Source organism: Lipotes vexillifer, unplaced genomic scaffold, assembly GCF_000442215.2.
Source record: "Lipotes vexillifer unplaced genomic scaffold, Lipotes_vexillifer_v1.1 scaffold121, whole genome shotgun sequence".
Classification (NCBI taxonomy): Eukaryota; Metazoa; Chordata; class Mammalia; order Artiodactyla; family Lipotidae; genus Lipotes; species Lipotes vexillifer.
The window spans coordinates 995250-1021460 of record NW_006773122.1 but is presented as its reverse complement, the minus strand read 5'-3'; the positions used below and the strand labels follow the sequence as shown (position 1 = coordinate 1021460).

At 51.7% G+C, this 26211-nt stretch overlaps 1 protein-coding gene across 2 annotated transcripts in view; it reads right to left on the bottom strand.

Moving 5' to 3' along the window:
• ANXA6 (annexin A6) overlaps positions 1–26211 on the bottom strand; it is a 55252-nt gene that overhangs the window by 20153 nt on the left and 8888 nt on the right. For both annotated transcript variants that reach the window (XM_007448032.1, XM_007448031.1), the window contains exons 2-19: positions 24739–24782; positions 18917–19007; positions 18119–18213; positions 17162–17275; positions 16102–16192; positions 15094–15173; positions 13044–13100; positions 12121–12214; positions 11595–11690; positions 10907–10965; positions 9483–9605; positions 7962–8020; positions 6288–6366; positions 4502–4583; positions 3152–3246; positions 2459–2572; positions 1008–1098; positions 108–187 (exon numbers count right to left, since the gene is read on the bottom strand). In XM_007448032.1, the coding sequence (XP_007448094.1) occupies positions 108–187; positions 1008–1098; positions 2459–2572; positions 3152–3246; positions 4502–4583; positions 6288–6366; positions 7962–8020; positions 9483–9605; positions 10907–10965; positions 11595–11690; positions 12121–12214; positions 13044–13100; positions 15094–15173; positions 16102–16192; positions 17162–17275; positions 18119–18213; positions 18917–19007; positions 24739–24756 (1518 nt within the window). In that variant the 5' untranslated portion in view covers positions 24757–24782. The remainder of the gene's footprint in view (positions 1–107; positions 188–1007; positions 1099–2458; positions 2573–3151; positions 3247–4501; positions 4584–6287; positions 6367–7961; positions 8021–9482; positions 9606–10906; positions 10966–11594; positions 11691–12120; positions 12215–13043; positions 13101–15093; positions 15174–16101; positions 16193–17161; positions 17276–18118; positions 18214–18916; positions 19008–24738; positions 24783–26211) is intronic.

The following is a 26211-nucleotide window of genomic DNA, read 5'->3' as shown; positions in this document are numbered from 1 at the left end:
CTCATCAGGAGTGGACTCCTAACTCCCTGCCCTTCCCTGCAGCAACCCTTCCCCCACTCCCAGGGCCCCAGAGGGCCAAGAAGGCCTGGGGCCGTGAATTCACACACCGTGGCCAGAGAGATGAGGATCCTCTTGAAAAGGCCGGATGTGTCTGAGCTCAGAGCATCTTCCAGGGACATGTGATAGTCTGAGACAGAGAAAGGAGGTGTGGGCACCTGCTGGCCAAGAAGGACATGGGATGGGGAAGGGATCCTAGAAGGGCAGACTGAAGTCAGAGCAGTGCTGGCAGGGTGGTGGAGAGGAAGGCGTTTGTAGTTGGCTCTTGGGGGCATCCAGCTACCCTCCTGTTGATTTTGACAGTGATGTGCCCATCGGTCCATCATCTCCCTCTGCTCCTGTCCCTGCTGAGGGCTCAGTGCCTCTCCCCTCTCCCATACAACAGCCTCTCTGTCTTCACTCTCTTTCCTACCTTCGCTTCTGCATGGCAGTTGCTGGACCCAAAAGCACAGCTCTGATCATGTCACCTCCCTGCTCAAAGACTCTACCATTTTAAAGCTGCTCAGAAGAGAAAATGCTTAAAACGTTTTTGACTGACACGCAAGGTTCTTCAGGATAATATGGGATCATTTGTTAAAAATTTATTAAAAATTTCAAGACGGTGACAGCAAAGCATGTAACCAGGCACAGGGCCTTCTGAATGTGGGGCCCTGTGTGACTGCACAGGCCAAACGCCCATGAAGCCACCCTCTCTCTCCAGTGGCCTGGGTGCTCTCTCTCCCACTCCCAGTCAAACCCTCTTCTACCCCCAGGCCTCTGTCCTGCTGGGACTCCGTCTGGGGCACCCTTTTCCCAGACACAGGGCTGGGCACACCCAATGGGCTTATCAAAGCCTCGTGGCCTGAGAGGAGGGAGATGGGGCAGGGCTGTAGGGTGAGGCCAGGAGCTGGGGGACCTGCTCTTCCCCCTACACCTCCCAGCGGCACTGGCCCCAGGCCTCCCGCACTCACCCTCCTTATAGGCCTCATTGATGGCCCGGATTTCGGCGTTGGTCCGAGTGGCCAGGATTTCGATGAGAGCCTTTTCGTCTGTGCCGGCTCCCTAGAAGGTCAAGGCAAAGAGGATCTGAACCAAAGCCCCGACCCCCATACAGAGGCCCGAAGGGCCCAGGTCAAAGAGACCCCTGCTCCAAGAAACCACGCAGGACGTCAACGCTCAGACCAAGCCTTCCCTAATTTTCTTTTTACCCTCAGATGTGGCCCCCAGACCAGACCTTGGCACGATCAAGGGACCACACTAGCTTGTAAAGATTTCCAGAACCTCCCATGAGAAGTGCTTTGGACCAAAAATTTTAAAAAGAAAAGAATATACAGGATACGGGGTGTGTGTGTGTGTGTGTATAAAAATGCTTATATGCATATATATCTGAATATAAATATTTATATCTAAGTACATAAAAAGGACAGAGGACATGCATCACAGTGTAACAGTGATTGTGGTCTCCGGGTGGGTGAGGGATCACAGATGATTTTTATTTTCTTCTTTTTTGCTCTGTGTATGTTTTCCCAAGCTTTCATGGTGAACACATATTTGTCAGAAGAAAAAGAAAAAACGTTCCGTGCTTTAAGGAAAACAACAAGCTACATCTGTTTACATTTGGATTTGATGGATGATATATGGACTGAGGCAGCTGAGGAACACATTATCGTAAGGTCTCCACTTTGGGGGAGGGAAGGGAGGCAGACAAGACTGGTTGACTGATGGATTCAAATATCTATTAAACACCCATTATGTGCCAGTCACTGTGCAAGCTGCTGGGGCAATGGCTATAAAAAAAGGTAAGATGTGTCTCTGTCCTAGGAGGTTACTGCCCAGTGATCAACTGGTCTCTGGGTTCTCTGACCTGAAGGAAAGCTTCAACTGTCTCTTTATTAAAAGCTGGTGTGTGATGAGGACAGCCTTATCCTCAGAGTGTTCTGAGATCCATGGTCTAGCCCCATCCTTCTCCTAATTCCATGTTTTTAAGTCATTCATTTTTCTGTCCAGGAATTTTAAAAGGACAATAATCTCAATTTGCTTGGCCCAGGGAAGGTCTGTTCTCCTCTTAATCCTTAAGGAGCCGAAAACTCTAGTGGTTTCATGTGGTTGTCAAGTCAGGCACTCGAATCAGACAGACTTGATCCGAATTCCAGCTCTGCTACTTCCTAGTGCTATGACTTTAACCAAGTAACTTAAGCTCTGAGCCTCAGCTTCCTCATCTGTAAAATGGGGACAAAAGAGAAGCCTTGCCTTTGTGGGCTGATGAGACAGGGAACTGAGCTAAGACACTAAGCCCAGGATACGTGTGGGAGGGGCTCTACCAAGGAGTTACACCCAACGCACCTGGGCTTGGGAGGAGTGCCTGTGTCCCCCACAGCACCCACAGAGACTGGACCCTACTCCCTTGGTGCCCACACCTTACCTCCATGGCTTTCTTCAACTGTTTGGCATCATAATGGGCCGGTGGCATCATGAGCCCCAGAATCAGCCTCGCCAGGTCTCCAGAGAGCTCAGACTTCAGGTCAGCCATCAAGTCCTGCAGAGAGCAGAGCCAAGGCCATGCCAACATCAGCACTTGCCCACATGTGACTTGGAACAGGGAGGAGACATGGAAGGAGGAGACGGGGGCTCCACGTGGATGCAGGGATCGTGGGATCCTGTGTCTGTCTTGGCTGACGTTGGGTTCACTGTTTTGAGGAAGCCAAAGAGGGTGGGGAAAAATACCAAGCTGGAGGAAGACCTGCTTGTTCTCCTTGGAGGCAGGAGACAGAGAAGGAAAGGGGGCAGTGCCATTTCCATCCTGGGGAAACTGGTCAGCCAAAACTAGATGCCACTAACACAACTCACATCCCTGATCGAAGCTCTAAGTGGAGCCAGTCACACACGTGTTGCTGACCACAAGGAACCTGGGGTGCAGTGGGAGGAAGAGGTGTGTGTGCAGGCAGCCCAAATCCAGTGCTGGAGACACTCCAAGAACACGTGGCCACGGGGGGCGGTCCCACTGCCATGAAGACCCAGGTGCAGAGCTGGCTGTGACAGGCCGAGCTCCCTCCAAGGAGGAGCGTGGACGCGGGGCCCAGGGCCTGGGGCCCAGGGCCCAGGCTGAGGCCCTTACCCGGCCGAAGTGAGACTTGAAGGTCTGGCGGATCTGCTGCCGTTGGGCGTTGCTGCGGTGCGTGATGATGTCAATGATGGTGTCCTCATCAGTTCCTGAGTCCCCAAAACCACAGTTCAGAGGAAGGCCTTGGCCCAGCTCCCCCATCTCCCCCAGTGATGGGGCCCATCCACTTTTGTCAGGGTAGAGGCCAAGATAGGCAGTCTTATGCCCCCAAGTCCCTGCAGGAGCCTTGCTTCTGGCCCAAGCCACTAACTTCCCCTGGATTCCTTCTGCACTTCTTTCTGCTGTGTCACTAGTTGAGGAAAAAAAGACCCCTGGGGGAGCAGAGAGCACTGGGTTGAGAGCCAGGGCTCCTGAGCTCTAGTCCCAGCTCTGGCAATGGCCATCCCCTTGGACAAGTTCCCTCCCCTTCTGTTTCACGAAGAGCTGGAGGAGTTACTAAGGGATCCTTCCAACCTGACAACCTAAGTCCTTTTGGGGACCCTGTGTCCTTTCTCTGTAACGCCCTGAAAGCTGGACCCCAAGTCCCTCTAACCACAGCAGGTTGACTCTGGAAGGCATCAGGGTACCATTTCCTGCCCCTCAGATCAATGCCATCAACCTCAGACCTGGCACAGGACTCTGTCTTTATTTATTTTTTTTTTAAGGACTCTATCTTTCAAGAGCATTTTTACCCCTGTCATCTTACAGTCCTAGATATGCTTGGTAGATATTATTATTCCCATGAGACAAATGAAAATGAGGCCCAGAAGGTAAAAGACTTAGCCCAAGGTCCCCTGGGAGGTACTGTTAGACAGATGGGGGAGAAAGGGCAATGGAAGCCAAACCCAGATGCTCTGTCCCCGCTGGCCTTCCTGAGGACAGGCCACCCACCCACAGGTAGTTCTTCTCACCTAAGCCAGATGGAGGCCTGGATGTGGGTAACCAGCAGGGGGTGTTCCCACGCCAGAAATGGCCTCTTGGGTTACAGGGTCCACATCCCTTATTTTATGCATGGAGATACTGAGACCCCCAGGTGGGTTACGGGACTTGCCCAAAGTCACACAGTGAGTCCGCAGCAAAGCCAGAGCAAAAACCCAGCCTTTTCACCTAGTACTTTTTTCTATACCAGGGCCTGGGGGCAGCTTGATCTCTGGGAATGTTTCTTACAAACGCTCTCACTCCCCTCCTCCCTAGACCTAGGGAGCTGGAGGCTCCAGGGTGGTGGAGACTCAAAGCAAATAAAGTGCTCGTCATCCTGCAGACCCCAGTCTGAGGCCTCAGCTCTTGCCCCTGCCAGGCCCATTGCCAGACCTGCCACCCCTGCTGCTCCAGAGGCCAACCTGGTCCCTTTCATGTGCCCCTTACCAAGTCCCTTCATGGCTTTCCGCAGGGCTTTGGCATCTGCGTCAGGGTTAAAGTCACCAGCTGGGTGCACAGTTCCTTTCGCCTGCAAGAAGCAGAAAGTGACTCAGCAGGTGCCTGGAGGCCCCCCGGGGGCCAGGCCAAGAGAGGAGCATGCGAGGGAGGGGAGGCTTTCCCCATGAGCCCCAAACCAAGCAGCTTGGGGGGAAAGAGGCGGGGGTGAAGGCACAGCAGACAGACCCCTGCCCTAGAGCTGAGAGAGGGAGTAGAGCGACAGACCCAGGCCTGGGAGCAGGTCAAGTGCTGTCAGGGGAAGAGAGGCCGGGCTCCTGCCCCAGGAGTCAGCTCTGGCCCAGGTGCACTGGAACCCGGTCCCTCGGAACCCTGCCCTGTTGCCAAGGTCTTCTTGCCTCTTAGAGACACGCTCTCCCTGAAAAGGCAACGGAAATGTTCTGAAATACCAGAACAGAGTTGCCCAAATTTCAGTCACTCCTGAATGACCTTCATAATGTTTTCTATATTTGTGTACGCCCTATGTTATTTCTTAATATTTTAACTTAATTCAGCTTCTTTTCTATTTAAATGCATTCATTTTTGAAGTGTATTTAAATATTCCTAAAGGGCAAGGATTTTGGTCCATTTCATTCTTTGATATACCCCAAGAGCCTGCAGCAGTGCCTGACACAGGGGTAAGCTCTCAAAAAAAATTTGCTCAATGAATTAATGAATGAAACTAATTTTATATCACTATCATGAATAGAAAGTTGGTGTCATGTGCCATAAACTGATAATAACCCATGAAAATAAATGTCATAAAAACAAAACACATGTTTTCAAATACCACCAAATTTAACAAGACACCATTGCTTGCCAAAAGCTGGGAACCTGAAGCTAGCTCTCTCAGCTCTTTGTGAAAAGGGGAAATTAGCGACTACGGCAAAGATGTGGCACCAAACTGAGACTCCTTCTTTGACATTAACAATAAGGTTGATGAAAGTGAAGTGGAGCAGCCTTCTCACTACGTGGAGTCAGTGTTATTTAATGCCAGGGAGGTCCCCCTCCCCAGAAGAAAAACTCAATTCATTTCTCATATGACTTAACATCATCTGCAATGACAGCTCTTGCCTTATAATTTGGGAAACGCTGTCCTATAACATCAGAGCACAAGAGCCCTTGGAGGGCATCCAGACTGCCATGTCCAACAGCCTCGTCTGAGAGATGGAGACAGAGAGACGTGGGGACCCGCCAAAGGTAGTTAGCGAGTGAGTAATAGAGCCCTAGGTTCCAAATATTTTCGTAGGGGCCAAGTGCTACCAGTCCCTGGACGCGTTTGCCCTGAGTACTTCTGTGAAACCTTTCCTTCTTGCCCTGTGCAGACTCTGGGTCTGAGGATGGTCAGGATGACCAAGAATCCCCCAGTGCACCCAGGGGTGCCCAGCTGTTCTCAGCTTTCATGCCTCCAAAACCCAACTGTTGGACCGAGGATGGGATAGGCCCCGCTACTGAACCAACCAGGTCTCCATTTGGCAAGATCTGTTAGTAGTTAGTGGGGCAGAACACCTCCCAGCATGTGAGAGGTGAACGCAGGAATCAGATGCCAACACCAGAGTGCCCACCCACCCATCCATCGCTCCGCAGAGAACAGGAAGCTTCAAGACATGAGACTCAACGTCTCGGGTTGGCCACCAGGGGGCAGCTGGGTGCCAACCAGAGCAGCAGGAAGGTGCGAGCAGAAGAGTGGAAACTGTGGTCAAGAGGTCAAGCAGGCGGGGTGGGGGAAGGGTCTGACCTCTACTCGGGCCACTGCACTAAGTTCCCACATCTGATAGGCCACCTGCGCTGCCTCCGGGAAGAACTTGCCAGCAGCACTGGAACGGAGGGTGTTAGGGAGACGACAGGAGGGAAGGTCATCGTGGGCAACACACACACACACAACACACACGCATACACACACACACACAACACACACGCATACACACACACACCACACACACACACAACACACACGCATACACACACACACACAACACACACGCATACACACACACACACACACACACACACAACACACACTTATACACACACACACACAACACACACGCATACACACACACACACAACACACACGCACACACACACACACACACACACACACACACACTCATGCACACATACTTTAAGTAAATCCATCTGGCTTTCCCTTCTCTGCAGCCTGGGCCTCACCCATTCACCATAGCCCTCCCTCCACCTCTGAGAACCTTCTACCCTCTCTTGCGACCCCCACCCCCCCACCATGCTGGCTCTGAGCAGCAGCCTTCCTGGCGCCAGGCCCCACGCAGGAGATGATTTCTCTAGTCCCTCAACCTCCCCTTTCCTCTTTATAATTTGAGTGACTTCTATCCAAGTCTCCCCTCTCAGACATGTCCATGACCAGCTTAGGGCCACGCCATCTCTACCTCTCCTTCTGCCAAGCACCCTGGTTTATTAGTTGCCAGGTAAATAACTGCTGAACTGAATCAGCCCCTAAGGCGCTTAACAAAGGTAAACAGGAGGCTCTCTATTCCCTACTTAACTGGATCATTATAAGCCCCAGAGAAGGGAAATCAGAGTACCTGTAGTCCCTTTCCTAGCACCCAAATCTGGTCAAGTCATGCCCCAATTTAACGCCTCCAATGGCTGGTTCTCTGCTACCCTTAGGTGAGGCTCGTGTGCCAGGAAGAGGCCCCAGACCCTGCCCACCTCTCAGCCTCATCTCTCCTCAGCATGCTACAAGAGTGTGACCTCAGTTACACAAATGAACCAGGCTGTGCCTTCTCCTCTCTAGGCCCTCTCTCCACCCCGAACACTCTCCCTCCAGGCCCTGTCTTCACCTCTTCACCTTCCTCCTTGCATCTCAGCCTCATTATCTCCAGGAACCTCCCCGCCCTGTCGGGGATAGTGCACCCTCTGAGGGCTCTCAGAGGCTCGTATACTTCCCCATCATGTACGTACACCCTGGTCTGTATGCTTTTCTAGGCCCGAGGCATCATCACTGTGCTCCCCCTCAATGCCTGCACGTGGAGAGTACTTAATACAGAGATGCTGAATAAACAAGTAGTCAGAGCAGGCATCTGTACTGTTTCCATTTAACAGATGATGAAACCGAGAAGCACCTGTGAAGAAATTAGCAGGGCCTAGACCCTCATATTCCGATTCCTGGTCCACATCCCCAGACTGATTTCCGAGTTCACAGGAGCAGACGTCTCCATGTATGGGAGACCACACTCATGTGCACATACATGGACACGCAGGCTTTCACCTGTGTGGTGCTCTGACCTTCGGGGAATCCCCAAGCCCATCCAATCCATCATCCATCCATCCATCCACCGGTCCATCCAGATGAGGCCAAGAGAATCCTGACCGGCCACGCCTGAGGCCACGCCTGAGGCCACGCCCTCCAGCGCTCGGCCAGGAGGTCACTTACTCATCATCTCCCCCACACAGTTTCAGCAGGGTCTTCTTGTACTCGCCAGAGGTGTCGTTCTGGGGAGAAAGACAGAGAAAGGTTACCTCTCACTCAGCCCTGGGGTCCCCTCAGACAAGGAGGGGAGGTTCTCCCCCAAACAGGGGGAGGCTGACCACGTATTCACAGCAGCCCTGACTCTCTTCCTGTCTGGAGGTGGCTGAGGCCAAAAAGCGGTGTGTACTGGTAAGTATTAACCACTGGCTCTCTGGGAAAAAAAAGAAAAAAAAAAAGCCCTGCTTTGTAGCATTTGCCCATTTCCATGGTGTAAATACCTCCAACGGACAATTCCAAGCTACCCATATGCCTTTACTGAACGTGGAATTAAGAAGAGACGCCTTCCCCAGACAGCTGGACTCAGCACACCTCTGCCACCAGATAATCCCCAGCCGTGGCCCCCCACATGAAATAGTCCGTAAAATAGGGCTCCCTGAGCAAAAACATGGGCAGTGCCAAAACCAAACAAACAAATGTACATCTGATAGACACGGCATATTCTACATCCCTCTTGGAGCCTCATAATGGACATACTGAAGTGAAGGCTGTGAGAAGTTCTGAGGTAAAGAAGCTGACTTATCTTTGCTTATTCTTTTTCCCAAACGTTTTCCATGGGACATTTTTGCACAATGCCTATACAATTCCTATTTAGAAATACACTTTGGGGGGCTTCCCTGGTGGCGCAGTGGTTAAGAATCCACCTGCCAAGGCAGGGGACACGGGCTCGATCCCTGGTCCGGGAAGACCCCACATACCGCGGAGCAACTGAGCCCATGCGCCACAACTACTGAGCCTGTGCTCTAGGTCCCGTGAGGCACAACTACTGAAGCCCGCGTGCCTAGAGCCCGTGCTCCGCAACAAAAGAAGCCACCACAATGAGAAGCCCGAGCACCTCAACAAAGAGTAGCCCCCGCTCGCCACAACTAGAGAAAGCCTGAGTGCAGCAACAAAGACCCAACGCAACCAAAAATCAATAAATCAACAAATAAATTTATAAAGAAAAAAAAAAAAGAAACACACTTCGGGGAGCTCAGCTTGAACTCAGAAAGCTTTATCCCACTCACCTGAAACAAGGAGAACTCAACCAGCTCTGCATCTGTCTCCTGTCTCCAGTCTTGTGGGCTGGACAGCCCAGAGTCATCGCCTGGCCCAGGGCCAACAGGTCCCAAATAAACCCTCCTTTGTGTTCTTCAGTGCCTCCTGCTTCCTTCAGGAGGCTGACCTCTCACTGCCCTAGGGATGGAGTCCTCAACCTGGATTCCACTTCATGCTCTTCACGGCCCCACCCTGCCTTCCTCTAAAAAGGTGCCTCATGTCTTACAAGCACCCTGGACACTTGCTCCTCTGCTGAGCTGCCTTAAATTTCCTGAAGATGCCACAAGCTGAGGCCCCTAGAATCCCCATGAGATACCCAGCTTTCCAGCACAGTGCCTTTTCTCTTGGGAGAGCTCCCCAGCCCTCTCTGTACCCCCGTGAGCACCTCACCTTGATCATGCTGTACAGGGACTTTTCATATTTCGTCCGGAATATCTCCCGGACATCGAGGATGTCCAGCTCACTGCGGGAGACCATGATGCGGATCAGGGTGTTGTCCCGAGTCCCAAGCCCCTGCAAGACAAGCGGGTTTGGGGGACGGGGAGTTGAGAGGGGGCTGGAGGGCTGACAGCCCCCAGCTCAACTGAAAATACAACTTTTTGAGATAAAATGTTAAAATTAAGAACGAAAGAAGCAAACTGCCAATCCCTCCAAAGCTCCCTGTGTCCCTCCTGCTTTTATCTCCTTTTTCCCCCCACCTCATGTCATTCCCATCCTTGATACCCTCATAATTTTACCTAACTTTGTAACTCTAAGCAATACGTGGTTTAGGTTTGCACATTTTGGAACTCTGTAAATACACCACTATGCATTTATTTGTCCATGATGTTCCTGATGGACACCGGGTTGTTTCTAGTTCTTTCATAACATGGACAACACTGCTATGAACGTTCTTATGAACACATCATACAGGCAAACGTCTCTGCGGGGCCCGGCTGTCCAGCTCACTCTGGCGCTGGAAGACAGTGGATGGGCTACAGGCCACTTGTCCTTGTGGGATGGCCATGCAGGGACTTTGGGCCTATGGCCTCTGGCAACAAATGATTCATTCAGCCTGGTGCACTATGGAAATATCACCACTTTCTGTGTGTCATGTGTGTAAAGTCCTGGGAAGCACTGCCCCCAGTACCCGGGTCTCAGGGATGAACATCATGAATCTTGGCAGAAAATGCCAAACTGTTTTTCACTTATTTACGTACATTGTATATAAACATTCTGTTTAATAGTATTTAAAAAGCATGGGCTTCCTCCGCAACGGGAGAGGCCACAACAGTGAGAGGCCCGCGTACCACAAAAACAAACAAACAAACAAATAAAAATTAGATAACTAATAAGGACGTACTGTATTGCACAGGGAACTCTACTCAGTACTCTGTAATGGCCTATATGGGGAAAGAATCTTAAAAAGAGCAGATGTATGTATATGTATAACAGATTCACTTTGCTGTACACCTGAAACTAACATAACATTGTAAATCAACTATACTCCAATCAAAATTAAAAAAAAAAAAAAAAAAAAAGCATGGGCTTACAACCCAGCTGGTCAGCTGGATCGGGTGCAGGCTGTCACTGCACCCTCTGATCAATCATGAGGACAGGGCAGGTATTGGGTGGACAGGTGTGTGACCAGGCAGCACTCCAGGCTCTGGAGCTCACCTGGGACAAAGTGCCATCACGCTGTCCTGTGGTCAATGCCTTGTTGAACACTCTCTTTGGCCGGTGGACCCCAAGGATTTGCCAGACTCCCAACAGTCCTGTGGAGGCGTGCAGAGCCCCCATCCCCCTACCTCATTCACATCAACCCCACCACACACCTTCATGGCCTTGAAGAGCCTTTCAGCAAAATACTCTGGGGTGCTCCGGATGCACTTCACTGGGAATAGGGAGGAAGACGTAGTTATTCTGGCTGCCTCGGAAGGACGAAGGGGTGGCCCGAGCCCTTTTTTGTTTCCGTTCCTTGGGGGTCACCAAGTTCAAACCTGGGAAGATCCTGGTTCCTGATAAGCCGCAGTCCTAGAGCACCCCAGACCCACCACTTTTATCACAAATCCAGGGGACAGAGAAATCAGGAAATGGGCCTGTTGTAATGTGGGGAGTGTACTGCAAGGACCCGCTTCCACTTTCTAGTCCTTCGGGGTTTCACAGGGAACTGGGTCAGGTGGGGAAGCATCTGGGATGGGGCTGGGGAAGGTAGTTCCTCAACAGAAAGGTACCAGCTGAACCTCTGAATCTTGCTGGCAGAGCAGGCTAGAACCTGACTACTTTAAATAGGGTTGGTGGGGGATAGCTCTGGGTAAGATGAGGGCTGGGCCTAGCTCTCCCCCAAGAAACACATACACACAACCTACCCCAGGCTCAGACATACTGACTCTTGAAATGTCTGGCTTGCAAACAGACAATCTGGTTTTCTCCTTCCCACCACCATACCATACAATTCCCCTGTTCCTGGGTCAGAATCCCTGAATCCCTCAAAGGCCCCAGGAATGCAATGTCAGGACGTACCCACAGCAAGCATCAGCTTCTCAAAGTCCCCGGACAGCTCCCCTCGGATGCTGGCTTCGATCGGCTTCCCCGTGGTCTTCAGATACTCATCAAACACTGAGTCCGACAGACAGAAAGGGGTGTCAAGAGTACCCCCCATAACACTGGAAGGAATGGGGACTTCAGAAGGGGAGGCATAGTGGCCAGGATCAGAGTGCCACCATGAAGGTAGGGCTGGCACCTAGGGAGGGGTCAGGGAGGTCGTGCACATCACCAGCCACCATGCAGCCTCGCTGCGTCTGCTGTGAGGGACTGTGTACACCTCCTGCTCCAACACGAAGACAGGACTGGTACTGAGATGGAGGGGCTGAACATCCTGTTAAGGCCTTTCATGAGGGCCTATACAAAGCACCATCTAATAAAATCAAGACTAGTGTTTGGGTTGTGGATGAGGCAGCTATCATGCTCCCTTAGCAGAAAAGGAAAAGAGAAAGGAAATCTTGGCATAACTCAAAGCGGGCAGCTGTAGGTCTTCTCTGGAGCTTACCCAACCGAAGGTGCTGCTTGCTGCGATTTCCCAAAATGTAAATGAACTGGGCTTCATCTGTTCCCCATTTCAGTTCCCCTGCCTCATACAGGTCCTGAAGGGGAAGAGGTGGGACTTAACTAAAAGAAGAAACCACAGGAGACAGAACTCACCAGCCAAGCCACTCAGAACTGCTGCCGGATCCCTGAACATGCCATTAATTGGTAGCCTCAGGACATTTGCATACACCTGTACAGCTTTCTCCCTTTCTTTCTGGGGAAACTCCTACTCAAACTTCAGGCCCCAGATTAAATGTCCCATTTGTTCTCAAAGCACTTCCTGATGTCCCTAGGCAGAGTTCTCTTTCCTTCCCTCTCTCTTCTAGGCTTCCTGTTTCTTTATAGCTTTGATCTAGTGTATATTATAATATTTATATGCCTTGCTTCCCACTATGACATGGGCTCCTCGAGAACAGGAATTATGTCTTACATTCTCTGTATCTACTGCTGCACTGTTACTGGCACATAGTGGGGGCTCAAAACACCTGGAATGTATGGTATATCCACAGGGAAGGTGTTTGTGTGATTAATATACGCCTGTCTCCCCAGTACTGTCCGACTTTGTTCATTTAGGATTCCCCAACGCTTGGCAGAATGCCTGGCACATAGTAAGTGTTCAATAAATATTAATTAACTGAATGAATAAATGAACAAATGATGAAAAGCTCCAAAATACATCTCATCAACTTTACATACTGTGTACCTCTGAAAGCTAACTTAAGTCCTTTCTTCAACAAAGCACTGTATAAATGATGGCTGTGAGTCAGTTATTTCTGGCATCTGATGCAAATTACTCTGCCTCCAGCCCTTCCCTGCATGCCCAACCTCTCCCCTCTCTCAGGGCTGCCTCGCTGTGCCCGGGGACCTCCACTGGTGCTGATTTACCTGGACGTCCTGCTGCACCAGGTCCTCGCTCACTACATCATCGTCCTCCCTGGTTCCCTGGGCAGAAAGACAAGGAACATGTGGTTCAAATACCAGAGCCAGGACAAAGCCTGGATGCCAGTGGTGGAGACAGGGAGGACTGGGAAAACTATGGTGGCCCAGAGTGTCCAGGAGAAGAGACTGACAGCAGCCACTGGATCAAGACCACAGCACCTGGGAATCCCCTGGTGGTCCAGTGATTATGATCTGAGCTCTCACTGCTGAGGGCCTGGGTTCAATCCCTGGTTGAGGAACTAAAACCCCACATGCCACGCAGTGCAGCCAAAAAAAAAGAAAAAGAAAAAAAAAGACCACAGCATCTATTTTGCAGCAAATCATAGGGCCGCTCCCACTGGCTTCTCCCTCATCCTTGGAGCTTGGACCAAACAGAGGAGTCCTGAGAATAACCAAGGTCTTCCTAGGTGCCTCCACCCCAGAGGAAGGCTTGTACTGAGAACATCTCTGAGGATAGGACTCCTGCCACAAGTCCTGGCATGGCCCACGAGGCCATCCAACAATATCACAGGGGTCAAAAGTCTGCATATTTGCATTCTGTTAGGGGCTCCCATATCTTAAGCCAAGGAATTCACCAATGAGGATTTGAGACTGGGGGCCTGAGATCTGAGCTCACAAGCTGTGAAGGCACCAAATCCTATTTGTGTTCCTGTCACTCCACCCACACCCTATGTCCCATCAGACAGAGGGGGATACTCATAGGGTCCAGGGGCCAGCCGTACTGGGCTCCTAGTTATGTGGGCAGAGGTCAAGCCTACGCTTATCTCCTGTTCCCCCTGAACTGTGCATTTCAGGATCTCAAACCCCCTGGTTCTCTTTGGGAGCGAGCCTAAGGAGACAGAGCCGGTACGCTTACAATCCGTGCCATGTAACCGCCTGCTAGATGTTAGATATTAAGGAGGCCACATCTCTGACTCCAAGATACAGGCTGGCACGCTCCTGTCCGGAACATGCGCTTTGAAAATGGGGGCAAAGGCCACGCTTTCCCACTCTTGAAGATCATCTCCTGATAATTCCGCAGCTGCTTAATACCGAATGAGGATAGTTATGGTAACAAGAGGAAAAGAACTGGGAGCAGCTGCTGTAAGATGGGGGGGGGGAGGGAGGGCAATGAAAGAAACAAAGAGGTGGCTTTATATATAAACCTTCCTAAAAGTTTGGTCCTTGGAGCTGGACTTGAGATACCTCAATGCCTGTTCCCAAGGGGCTGAGCAGGGAGAGGAGAGGCAGCAGGGTGGGATGCGTACTCCAGCCACTGCAGTCGTGCAGAATGCAGGCCTGCTGTTGCCAGAGCTTTCGATTATTCAAAAGAATCTAGAGATCTGGTTTTGGACCAAAATCTCCCTAGTTTTAAATGTTAGCAACTAACTCAAAGTGTTTTTTTTAAAAAAAACGTATGTGGGGGGGAAATGAACAAAGGAAGAAACCCAACTTGGGCAGGCAGAACTCAGCCACGGACACCAGTGTACAGCATCTTTATGCTCTTTTTTATGTCATCCGTGGGTGGGAGGGAGTAGCAGGGCTTGGCTGTGGGGGAATGCCACGCAGGCAGCTCCAAAGATGCTATGCCTCCGCTGGCGCCCCTGCTGGTGAGCTCAGGTAGGTGCAGCGGCTGGGGAAGCCATGGCAGGAGCTAGGCTGGAGAGGAGGGGGAAGGGCTATTTGTGGAGAGAGGAAGGAGGACACAGGAGCACAACAGAGACACAGTATGTGAAAAGAAATGCAGGTCACCTGCCTGTGCAAGCCACGGGGGACAGCATAGACCCTGGATGCTCAGATTCCACACCCAGGTGAGCCAGAGAGAAACCATCTCAAGTTTGAGGATAAGATGGGCAGAGGGAGGGGGGAGGCCACAAAACACCAAGGAGGACTTTACATGTGAAGAACCACCAAGGAGGCCCTCACGGGCCACCCTGTTTGGGAGAACAGGGAGAAGGTGCTCACAGCCCCCTGCACCCTGGCAGAGTGCTCGGGGAGGGCTCCAAGGTGGACCAACCTGCAGCAGGACCACGAGCATCTTCTGGAAGTGACCAGAGGTGTCCCCAATGACGTCGGCCTCCAGGTCTCGCTCGTAGGCTGCGGGGAAGGAACACAAGCTCTAGTCCCATCCCGAGGACACCCCAGGAAACCAGGATAAAAGTCCCTGCTGCCCCTAAAATGATCAGATATTTGTTACAAATTCCCAAACCCAGTCTCCACGACAGCCATGGCAAAACCCAGGGTGTATTTTCACAGTTCTCTGTACTGACCCATGATGTGATGAGATGGAATCTGCCCAAGTCTCTCTATCCCCACCTGCGCTGTCCTACCCCAGACACCGTCGTCGCTCACCTGGAGAGTGGCTACGGCCTTCTGACTGTTCTCTCTGCTTCTCCAATCCACAGCAACACGGGTGACTGTCTTAAAGCCCACATTGAGCGTAGGCGCCTCTGTTTCCCACTGGGCTTGGAATAAACATTGTGTCTCTCTCTTGGCCTACATAGCCCTGTGTAATCCTGTCCTGCCCTCTACTGCTCTAGCCTCCCACTGGATACCAGGCTTATTCTGCTCGAGGGCCTTTGGTCTTGCCATTCCCTCTCCTGGGTCTTCTTCCCCACTCTGTGTACAACTGGATCCTTCTCATTTCCTCCCAAGACAGGCCTCCCTGACCACCTGTCTGAAGCACGTCCTCCCCAGTTAAAGTCAGATGCTTGTTCTCTGTTTGTTTCTTTCGTAACACTTCACCACAACAAGTCACCGTCATGTTTATTTGTTTACCTGTTTATTATCTGTATCCCTCATTACCTCGTTAATCTATAAGCTCTCAGGCAGGAACTATACGGATGCCCACCGCCATATCCTGAGAACCTGCCCAGCACAGAGCAGGTACTTATTGGATGGATGGACAGAACAGAGGGAAGGAGAAAAAAAAAGGTGAATGGGTAGAGTCTTAGGGTCCCTACTCTTGTGATCACCTTCATTACGCATCTGAAAAACCCTGAATGGCCCCTCCCGCTCTTCTCACCATCTTTGTACGCTGCCACCAGCTGGTGGATCTGCTCGTTGGTCCGCGAAGCCAAGATCTCAATGAGGCACTTCTCATCGGTACCAATGCCCTGGGAGAAGGAAAGGGGCATGTGAGTCAAGGGTTGGGATGGGAGGCCACCAGCCCCGAGATGGGAACCTGGGGTGGTCAGAGCAAGGAAACCCGCAGCACTCAGGGTGCCCCTAACACAGCTCTTAGGAACCAAGCTGGAGCCGCTGCCCTGAGACAGGGTTCTAGTGCCACCTCTGCCTGAAGCTTGCTTTGTGATTGCTCATTAAAAAAACTTTATCTTTCTGCACCTCTCTTTTCTCATCTATAAAATGGAGATGATACTAGTTGCTCTACTGAACTCACAGGAAGAATGAGTAGGTGATAACCTCTTACATGGCTACGTTTATTAGTTAGAAACAAATTCATGTTTACTAGCTCATATGAGGCAAAGATCATAGCACTTTATAAACTGTAAAGTGCTAAGTACACTCGAGGGCATTTGGTCTCTCCCCGCTTGGTGGGGAGTGACTTTCTACCTCCACTAGCCTGGGCTGCCCCTCAGTTCCTGAACACACCTCCTCAGCTGCTCCTGCCCTTTCCTCTCCAGCCCACTCTGATCACACCAAATCCTCTCCAAGCTCTGGGCCCAGCTCGATCCGCTCACCTTCTGTGATGCCCTCTCCAGCCACCCTGAGCCCAGGGCCTGTCCTCATGACCTCCTTTAACATGCCCTTGCCCTCTGGGTGTTGGACACAATCTGTCTCCACTTCCCTGTGTCCTGCTTCCTCGGGACTGTAAGCTGCTGGGGTGGGCGTGTGGGCCAAGGGCCCCATTTCACAGGGTGGGCCTCACACCAACACCTGTCTCACCTCTGTCCATCTGGAGGAGACCGTGGCACCCCTCTGGGATAGGATTTGGGCAAGCTGCCTCCAAGCAGGGCACACACGCGGGGTGGGTGAAGGGCTCACTGAACGCTTGCTGGAGAGGTTGGAATCTCCCATTAACCACGCCCCCAACCCTCACACATGCGCAGACTCACGCTTCATACCGAGATGGCGTCTTTAATTTCTTTGGCATCACTATAGGCAGGTGGCCTCATGAGACCCACAATCAGTCGTTCAAACTTCCCTGTCAGCTCGTACTTCAAGTCTGCAATGAGGTCCTGGTTGCGGGGCAGAGGGAGGAGGAGATAGAGAGCAGTTATAATGATAAGGATTACATTTAATGAGCACTTACTCTGTACAGGCACTGGGCTAAGTAATCTCACTTAATCCTCATTTGTGGAGGTACATACTATCATCAGCCTTCGGAAATGGGTTTAGAGACATCAGGTAACCTCCCCAGAGGCACGCAGCTAGCAAATGGCAGGATTCAAGTCCACAGCACTGTGCCTCTTCCCCGCCATTGTCTGTTTACTTGTTCACTGTGTGTCTCTCCCATGGTCCGTGAGTCCATAGGGTTAACACCCTCAGGTTTTATTCACCTGTGTAGCCCTAACCCCTAACACAGTGCCCAGCGTGAAGCAGGTGCTCTAGATGTTCCCGTGGCTGAATGGCCCCTGCCTGAGAGAAGAAAAAAGGAGGGGACTTCCCTGGTGGCGCAGTGGTTAAGAATCCACATGCCAATGCAGGGGACACAAGTTTGATCCCTGGTCCAGGAAGATCCCACCTGCCACAGAGCAACTAAGCGCCACAACTACTAAGCCTGCGCTCTAGAGCCTGTGTGCCACAACTACTGAGCCCACGCGCTCACAACTACTTAAGCCCTTGCTCCGCAATGAGAAGCCACTGCAACGAGATGCCCACGCACCGCAATGAAGAGTAGCCCACGCACAGCAACGAAGACCCAACACAGACAAAAAAAAAAGAAAAAGAAAAAAGGAGGGCAGAAGTGCCAGCACAGAGGCTGACCTCGAGTAAAATACTCAGAAAAGGCCCTGAACACACAGGTGAATGAAATCATTCACGCCCCCCCATCCCACCTGCCCTCTGGTTGCCGTGGTTACCTTGCCATAGAGGGACTTGTAGTTCTGACAGATCTCCTGCCTCTGCCTGTTGCTCCGGGAAGTAATCAGCTCCAGTATGGCCTCCTTGTCACTGCCTAGAAGAGGGGAGGCACCCATCACCCTACCCCAACCTGCCTCCAGGAAGCCCGCCAGGGCTGTTCCCTGCAAGTCCTCAGCATCAGCCTTCTGCTCATGTGAGGCAGTGACGTTGGAGGGGGGATCTATGGGGACCTGACAAGCCACCACTGAGAGGTCCTAGCACATGTAGTATCTGAGCTCAGAGGGCCCGTGGTCTAGCTCCTCATCACACGGATAGGGAAACTGAGGCCCAGGAAGGAGCAACAACTCACCCAAGGTCTCCCAATGAGCCTGGCTTAGAAAAACCCAGGTGTCCTAACGCCCAGGACAGGGTTCTTTCAGTGACAGGGAAAAGAAAAGACAATAATAAGCAGCAAATTCAAGGTAGTGCTTACCCGCAAGAGAAAAGACAGAGAGAGGCTATCAGGAGGGGGACCCACCATGGAGGTTTCAACTATATAAGGAAGCAAGTGCTATTTTCTCAAGTTGGGTGGCAGGTCTATGGGTAGTTTCTCCTACTCTTTAGATCTTTTTATTCGAATAGTTCATTATAAAATTATAATAATAAAAAGAGGAGACCAAAGAATGACCGAGTACATCTCACCATCCCACCCCACCGCCCACGGAAAGGGCTATCCTTTTGGTATGGGGACACCCTCAAGCCCAGTTGAATCCCACTTCTCTTCCTGAGGGCCCCACTCCTGGTGGCCGAGCACCCACCGAAGCCCTTCATGGCATTGTACAGAGTCTCGGCATCCTGGCTGGGGTCAAAGTCGGGGAAGTCGTGAATGGAGCCGCGGTACTTGGTGCCCTGTGGAGAGAAGAGCAGAGGGTGAGGTGCTGGCCCTGAACGGGGTTCCCAGCCCTGGCCACAGGATAAAGGTCCCCGCTGTCCCTAAAATGATCAGATGTCTGTTACAAATCCCAAAACCCAGCCTCCATAATGGCCACGGCAAGACCCAGGAGGGTATTTTCATAGTTCTCTGAAGAGACCCAGGACATGGTGAGATGGAATCTGCCCACTTCTATCCCCACCTGCACTGTCCTACCCCAGACACCGTCGTCGCTCACCTGGAGCGTGGCTGAGCTCCCTGCCCCTAAAATGGAGCGCTGGCTACAGAAAGCCCGGGCAAGGGTATGGAGGACTCTCCCTGTACCTCCTGCCACCACCTGCCCCAAGGGTGGTGCCATTTCCCCACGGGAGGAGAGATCAACCAAGCCCCCGGCTCTGCACCACTTTCCCAGGACCCAGGAGAGATAAAAGCCAGACTGAGTGCAGGGGGTGGGAATGATTCCTGCAAAAGTAACCAGAGCCCCACATATGTCTATGGCACTTTACGGTGTACAAAGCCCTTTCACCTCCATGAGTGTGATTTTTTTTTAGTGTCTTGTAGAAGTGCTTAAGATGATCTCTATCACAGAAACAGAGAAACTGAGCCCCACAGAGGGAAGCCGCTTGCTGGGGTCACACAGAACCCACGTCTGTCTCCAGTTCCCCTTCGCTCTCTAGCTCCAGAAACCTTGCAGCTGCCAGCTTCTGAGGGTGGGGTCCTGGCCCAGGGCGGGGGGCCCAGAGCCACCCTCAGAATCAACACCCAGATGAGGTGCTGCTCTTCTGGGCCCAGTAAACTGAGCCATGAACTGGCATCTGAGGACAAGCTGGCTGGGTCCTTGGGACAAAGGCGGGGAGAGGCAGAGCCAGAGAATCTTAGACATCGAAGCTGAATGCACAATGGGCTGGTTCACAGAGAAGTCAGATATGGGTCAGCCATGGGGCCCCGGAGAGCAGCGAGAGCTGGGATAGCCGTGGATGCCAGAGCCCAGGGCACTAAGCACACAGTGCAGTGGCAGGGCACTTAGCCTGTGCCAGGTCCGATGCGAAGGGCTGAAGATTCAGGGAGAAAGAAGACCCGAGCCTGACTTTCATGAGCTTCTGACCCAGTGGAGGAGAGAGACTAGAACACAAATTAGCATAGAGCTCGTAATAAATACCCCACGACAGAGGCAAAGCAACTTGGGAAAACAGTGGAAGGCAATTCCGGATGCATGAGGGAACCAGGACAGGCTTCATGGGAGGGGCAGGGTGGCTCGCATAACTGTGCCTAGAGCAGTAAGAAGTGCAGGGCAGCAAATGAGCCTCCGACCACCTCCTGTGTCTCCCGGCACCTGCACTGCAGGACCTGGCCTGGCATTTGAACGCTCTGTTGGTTTATGTCAGCCGTTGCTGGCTCCTCCAAGGTATGCATGCGTGGGTGCAGGGTTGCTATTTAAAGTGCTGGCAGGGAGGATGACCAGAAAGGGACACGGCCCTCTTCCCGCCACCCGTGAATCCCCTGCAACCTGATCACACCGCTGGGCAGAGAAAGAAAGAGTAACACACGCCAGATACCCAGACCAGAAAAGAGATACTCCCTGTAGAAAGCTCCACACATATCTGTCTTGCTCACTGATGTATTCCCAGCAGCTAGCTCAAGGCTTGCCACAACTAGGCACCATTTGTTTCCTAGGTGGATAGGTGTACGGGCAGATACAGGACTGTGAACATACCCTGAGCAATCAAAGAAGACTTCCTGGTGGAGAAGGCTAAGCTGAGCCCTAAAGGATGAGCAACAGCTGGCCCAAGGGATGGGGGAGGGAAGGAAAAGGCTTCATACAGAGAAACAGCATGGCAAAGGCCTGGAGCCAAGAACATACAAGAATAGTCAGGAAAGCAAGCCCAGATTCTTCAGGGCTCTTGCGGATGCCCAAAGTTGCCAACATCCCAAAGTTGTCAAGATCGTGGGATTGTAAGTGGCCAGGAGGGAGGGAGGAGGAGAGAGGAAGGACGGAAGCGGAGCCCCCAGGAAGAAGGGAAGAGGTCCCAGCAGTAAGCTGACACCTTCTCTCCTGCGTCTGCTTCCCCCTCTCTTCCCTCCTCACCCAGTGCAGCGGTTGAGGCAGCATTTGGGGCAGAGGCTGCAGCTGAAAGACGAGGCCATGCCATGCTGGAGGACAGGAAGTCTAACTGCTGACACAAGGCCCGATCAAAACATTCCCTTAGGGCTTCCCTGGTGGCGCAGTGGTTGAGAGTCCGCCTGCCGATGCAGGGGACACGGGCTCGTGCCCCGGTCTGGGAAGATCCCACATGCCGCGGAGGGGCTGGGCCCATGAGCCATGGCCACTGAGCCTGTGCGTCCAGAGCCTGTGCTCTGCAGCGGGAGAGGCCGCAACAGTGAGAGGCCCGCATACCGCAAAAAAAACCCAAAAAACAAAAAAACGTTCCCTTAGAGGCGGGCTTGGCCAGCTGCAAGTTGGTCTCTCTCCCATGTGGCTCTTTGCACAACAATAAAAAGTAGCCCGTCTGACTAGTTATCCCAGCACCCTGCAGGATCACAGCCACGGGGGAGAGGGCGGCGCAGGGGGGCCCCAGCACTGGTCACATTTAGAGACACAGGGACAGTCCTTCAAATCACCCAGGTTTCCCATCATTGGTCATTCTCACACCAACCTGGTGAATTTGCATCTCCAAGTGCCACCTGCACAGCTGTCCCCACTTCTCCACCTCACCCGGACTGCCTGCCACTCCTCTGCCACACAGGTTCCTGGCCTCAAGTACCCGCGAGGGGAGGGGGAAGAAGAGGAGAAAGGACTTTCTACCCTGAAATATTCAGCAGGCCCCAGTGCCAGCTGGTGAGCAGCCTGGACCCCAGGCTCCACCCAGGCTGCTGCTAGAGCAGGAGTCCCGAGGCCGCTCGGGAACCTAAGCCACATGAGTCAGAGAGGTGGCTGCCCAGCCAGGACTCCACCTGAGAGCTGTCTGGAGCAGGCCTGACCCAGGCCTCCCCACCAACACCTGCCACTCTCGCCCTGTCCCCTAAGCGTGCTGACACTCACCTTCACGTCAAACCCAGAACATCCCTGTGAAACGAAGGCCACAGAGCCATGCCTCTGGGCCTTTCTATGACACCACACTATTTCTTTATGACTTTGGGCCTCAGGGTCCCCCCTTCTGGAAGGAAAGAGGGAGAACTGGCACAGAGATCACAGTAGAAGTAACTGGGGGTGACCTGGACCAGAGAAAAGAGGGAGTGGCTTGTTCTGTGCCTCTGTGTGTGTGTGTGTGTGTGTGTGTGTGTGTGTACACGTGTGTGCACGCATGGGTGTGTTGGGAAGGGGTGCACAGGAACAGAGTTGGGGTGCTAATAATTGGGAGTATTAGACACAAACTTCAGCTCAGTGGAAGGAAGACCTTTCTCACTCTTCCCTAGCACAGGCAGTACCCGACGGATTCAACTTCGAGTTTTCAAAGAGTGATACACTTTCAGTAGAAACTGAACTTCGAATCGTACATTTTCATCTTTTCCTGGGCTTGCGATACGCTGCAGGGTCCTCTCTCAAGATGCTGGGCAGCAAGAGCAAAGCCGCAGCTCCCAGTCAGCCACGCGACCACGAGGCTGATCATCTAATACACTGACGGCTATTCTGTACCCAACCATTCTGATTTTCACTTTAAGTACCGTATTCAATACATTACGTGAGATATTCAACACTTTATTATGCAATAGGCTGTGTGTTAGATGACTTAGCCCAACAGTAGGCTCGTATAAGAGTTCGGAGCAGTTAAGGTAGGTGAGGCTAAGCTCTGATGTTCAGTGGGGTAGGTGGTTTAAATGCATTTTCAACTCATGATGTTTTCAACTAACCATGGGTTTACTGGGAGGTAACCCCATTGCAGGTCAAGGAAGATCTGTATTGTCTTCAGTTCCCTTCTTCTTTCCCCCGACCCTTGCACTCCAAGCATCCAAATTGCTTTTACTGCCCTGCACACACTATGTTCTCTCCCCTCTGCCCCTCTCTTCCAGCATGCCCTCTACCTAAAGCACTCTCAGCTCCCTTGTTCCTCCTCAAGTAGCTCTGTCCAGGCAGCTTTTCCTATTTCCTCAACCTGCGTGCCCCCAGAGCTCCTTTACTGCTCCCACTAGAGCATTAGCACTGTGCGTGGGGGCTCCAACTCATCCCATAGGATAAGGGACCCCCTAAGGCTCTGCCATCCTAGGACTCTTGCTTGTAGGATGTCTATGGCTGCTGGTCCATGGTGACAAGAAAGCACAGGTCAGCTAGGCAGACAGCAGGGTCTGGGAGCACTGGTCCAAGAGTCCAAAGATATGTGCCCTAGGTCCTGGCCACCCTGGTCTCCCAGGACCTGATCTGTCCATTTGGGTCATCCAGAGCCCTGCAATTCGAATGCCTCTCAGGAAGTAACTCTGGGATGATTACTCATGGGAAATGGGTGGCAACAACAACTACGCCTTGAATCTTTGTCTATAACGACTAGCACTCTCTCCTGGTCAGAGAGGCCACTTGTGCAAAGTGTGCTCCTCAGAGGCCGACAGGGAGGCCACGGCTAAGACTTTTTTGAGTACTTATCCTACATCATATAACACACTGTGCTCTTCAAAAATTGTGAATAGACATCCTTAAGGCCCTTGTTCATTGGGTGGCAAGTCATGAAGATGGGGACAAAGTTTAGCTATCACTGACCTCAATCACCACATAATGGAAACTGGGGCCGCAGAGAAGGTAAAGAACTCACCCAAGATCACACAGCTCCTGTATTATGTCTGTGGCCAATAGCCCTATGATTGACATGAGGGACCAAAGGGGCCAAGTCAGGGGTCCCTTTGTTTTATTCTCCCTTTTCAACCCCACTGTTGGAGTGATCACGTCTTTTTCGCTAAGGCCAGCCAACAGGGATCATTCTCAGGCAAACCCTGGCCCAGAGCAACACCTAGCTCTGACCAAGGACGGAACCTAATGCTGGCCACACACAGGATTAAAAGCTCTGATACACCTCAAATTCCACAGCCCAGCAAAGCACTCAGACAGCATGAAAGAATGGTGTCTCTCAAGCCAGGGAAACTTAATCCCAAATGCGTGTGACAGAGAGGACCCAAATCCACTTCCAGAGCAGAGAGGACCCTCTCTAATGCTTTTGCCTATCCAGTATCCATCTCCCTTCCTGGGGGAACCACTCTTGGGCCAGGCAGTTCAGGTGGGACCAGCTCTACCGCCTGGATCCAAGTTACCCAGGCCCAGCCAATGAAAACCAAACCCAAGATTTTCCCTGGAATCGTTTGGTATAAATTATGTTGTATCCTGCATGCTGCCCAGGAAGCAGAATGGAAGCCTAGAGCTGCTGCTGATGGCTGGTATGAACAATTAAGGAAGAATGTGTCCAAGAATGAAGCCACCCAGAGGAGGCTCAGTTCACGGAGGCAGAATCCTGACAATATCACATGGGCCCCTGGATCCAGCCAGACCTGAAGCCCTGGGCTTCTCAGTCATGTGAGCCAATACACCTCCTTTGTGCTTAGGATGTTGTGTGTTGTCATTGGTCCCTTGCATCTGAAAGAACTGTGACTTATAATAGGAGTAAGCAAAGCCTGAGAACCTCTCCAGTTCCTTTGTAACTGAAGGTACCAGGGATCTGTGCTGCAGGCACAGTGACTCTAAGAGAAGCCCAGGCCCAGGGGAAGGACTATGGGAGGGGAAAGCCTCCTTACCTGTGCTAGCTTGGCCATGGTCTCGGGTTGTGCAGCAGAAAACACTGTGGAGAAAAAAGAAATGCCATGAGATTCCTCTGCACTCTGATTCCCTCCATTCTTTCCCCTAAATTTCCTCAGCCTCATTCCTTTCAAGGGAGAGTGTACTCCCGCAGCTGTTTTCCAGCTGCCTCCAGCCCTTCAGATTAAATCACACCCAAAGACCCAGCTCAGGGCCAGGTGCAGTTTTTGGAGGATAATGGATGGACTAGCCAGTGTCCAGATGCTCACAGCAGGATGGGAAAGACCCTTGGAACCAGGAGAACTTGAAAGAGGGAAAGGGCATGACCACTAACCAGCACGACTCCTCCAGGCCACGCAGGGCACTTTCCCAGATGCTGTCTCACTTAATCCTCACAGCAACCCTTCCTGGAGTCAAATTCCCCTTTTTTATAGAGGAGGAAACTGAGGATGGGGGTTCAGGGAGGTTAAATAATTTGCCCAAGATCATACAGCTTAAAACTGAATTCACTATATATGAAATAAACAACAAGGACCTACTGCATAGCACAGGGAATTATATTCAATATCTTGTGATAACATAACATGGAAAAGAATCTGAAAACGCTGAATCACTCTGCTGTACACCTGAAACTAACACAACATTGTAAATCAACTATACTTAAATTTTAAAAAGACCCTGAATTCAACAAAGTCTAGATCCCAGGGTCCATGCCATCTGCACCATGCATGCTCTTTTTCCAAGTCACCAAGAACAGTTCCAGAATTCAGGGCTTAACAGTCTGTAGATGGGCACCCTCAAGGGGCTCTGGGTCACCTGTTGCAAATATCTGACGGGCTATGGTTTCTTTAGCATCTACTCTTATTAGGCACTGCTCTGGGCACTGAGGATATACCAATAAATAAGAGACTTTCTAAAACATGTGCTTTTCTGGAGCTTCCTCTATAATGGGGAAGGATAACAAACATATGATAAAAACTAAGGAGAAAAGATGAAGCTTGGTTGGGAGAGAGTGACAAGGGGTGTGATCTCAGGTGGAGTGGCCAGAGGCCTCATGAACCACATGGCTACCTGAAGGCACTGAGGTCAAGGAGCTCAGTGTGGCTGATACGGGGCGGCAGGGAGTGGGGTGGGGACCTTGGTGAGACGTGGCATCAAGGGACCAGTGCCTAAGGCCACTGTAAGGGGTGTCAGGACACAGGGTCTGCAGTGAAGGAATAAGAAACAAAGATATCTTATCTAAAAAGAAATGTAAAAAGGGACATTGCTGCTTTGGAAAGGGGTTAGAGAAGGGGGAGCGGGGGAGCTATTGAGCACTCTCTGCAGGAGGGCAGAGATGGAAGAGCCACAATCTTCTTGGGATATGAGGAGAAAGAAGGACCAGTGCTGTCCACTGCAGTCAGGACTGCACGGTTTGATCTTTTTGAACCATGTCTACGTATTACTTTTTTTTTTTTTTTTTTTTTTTTAAT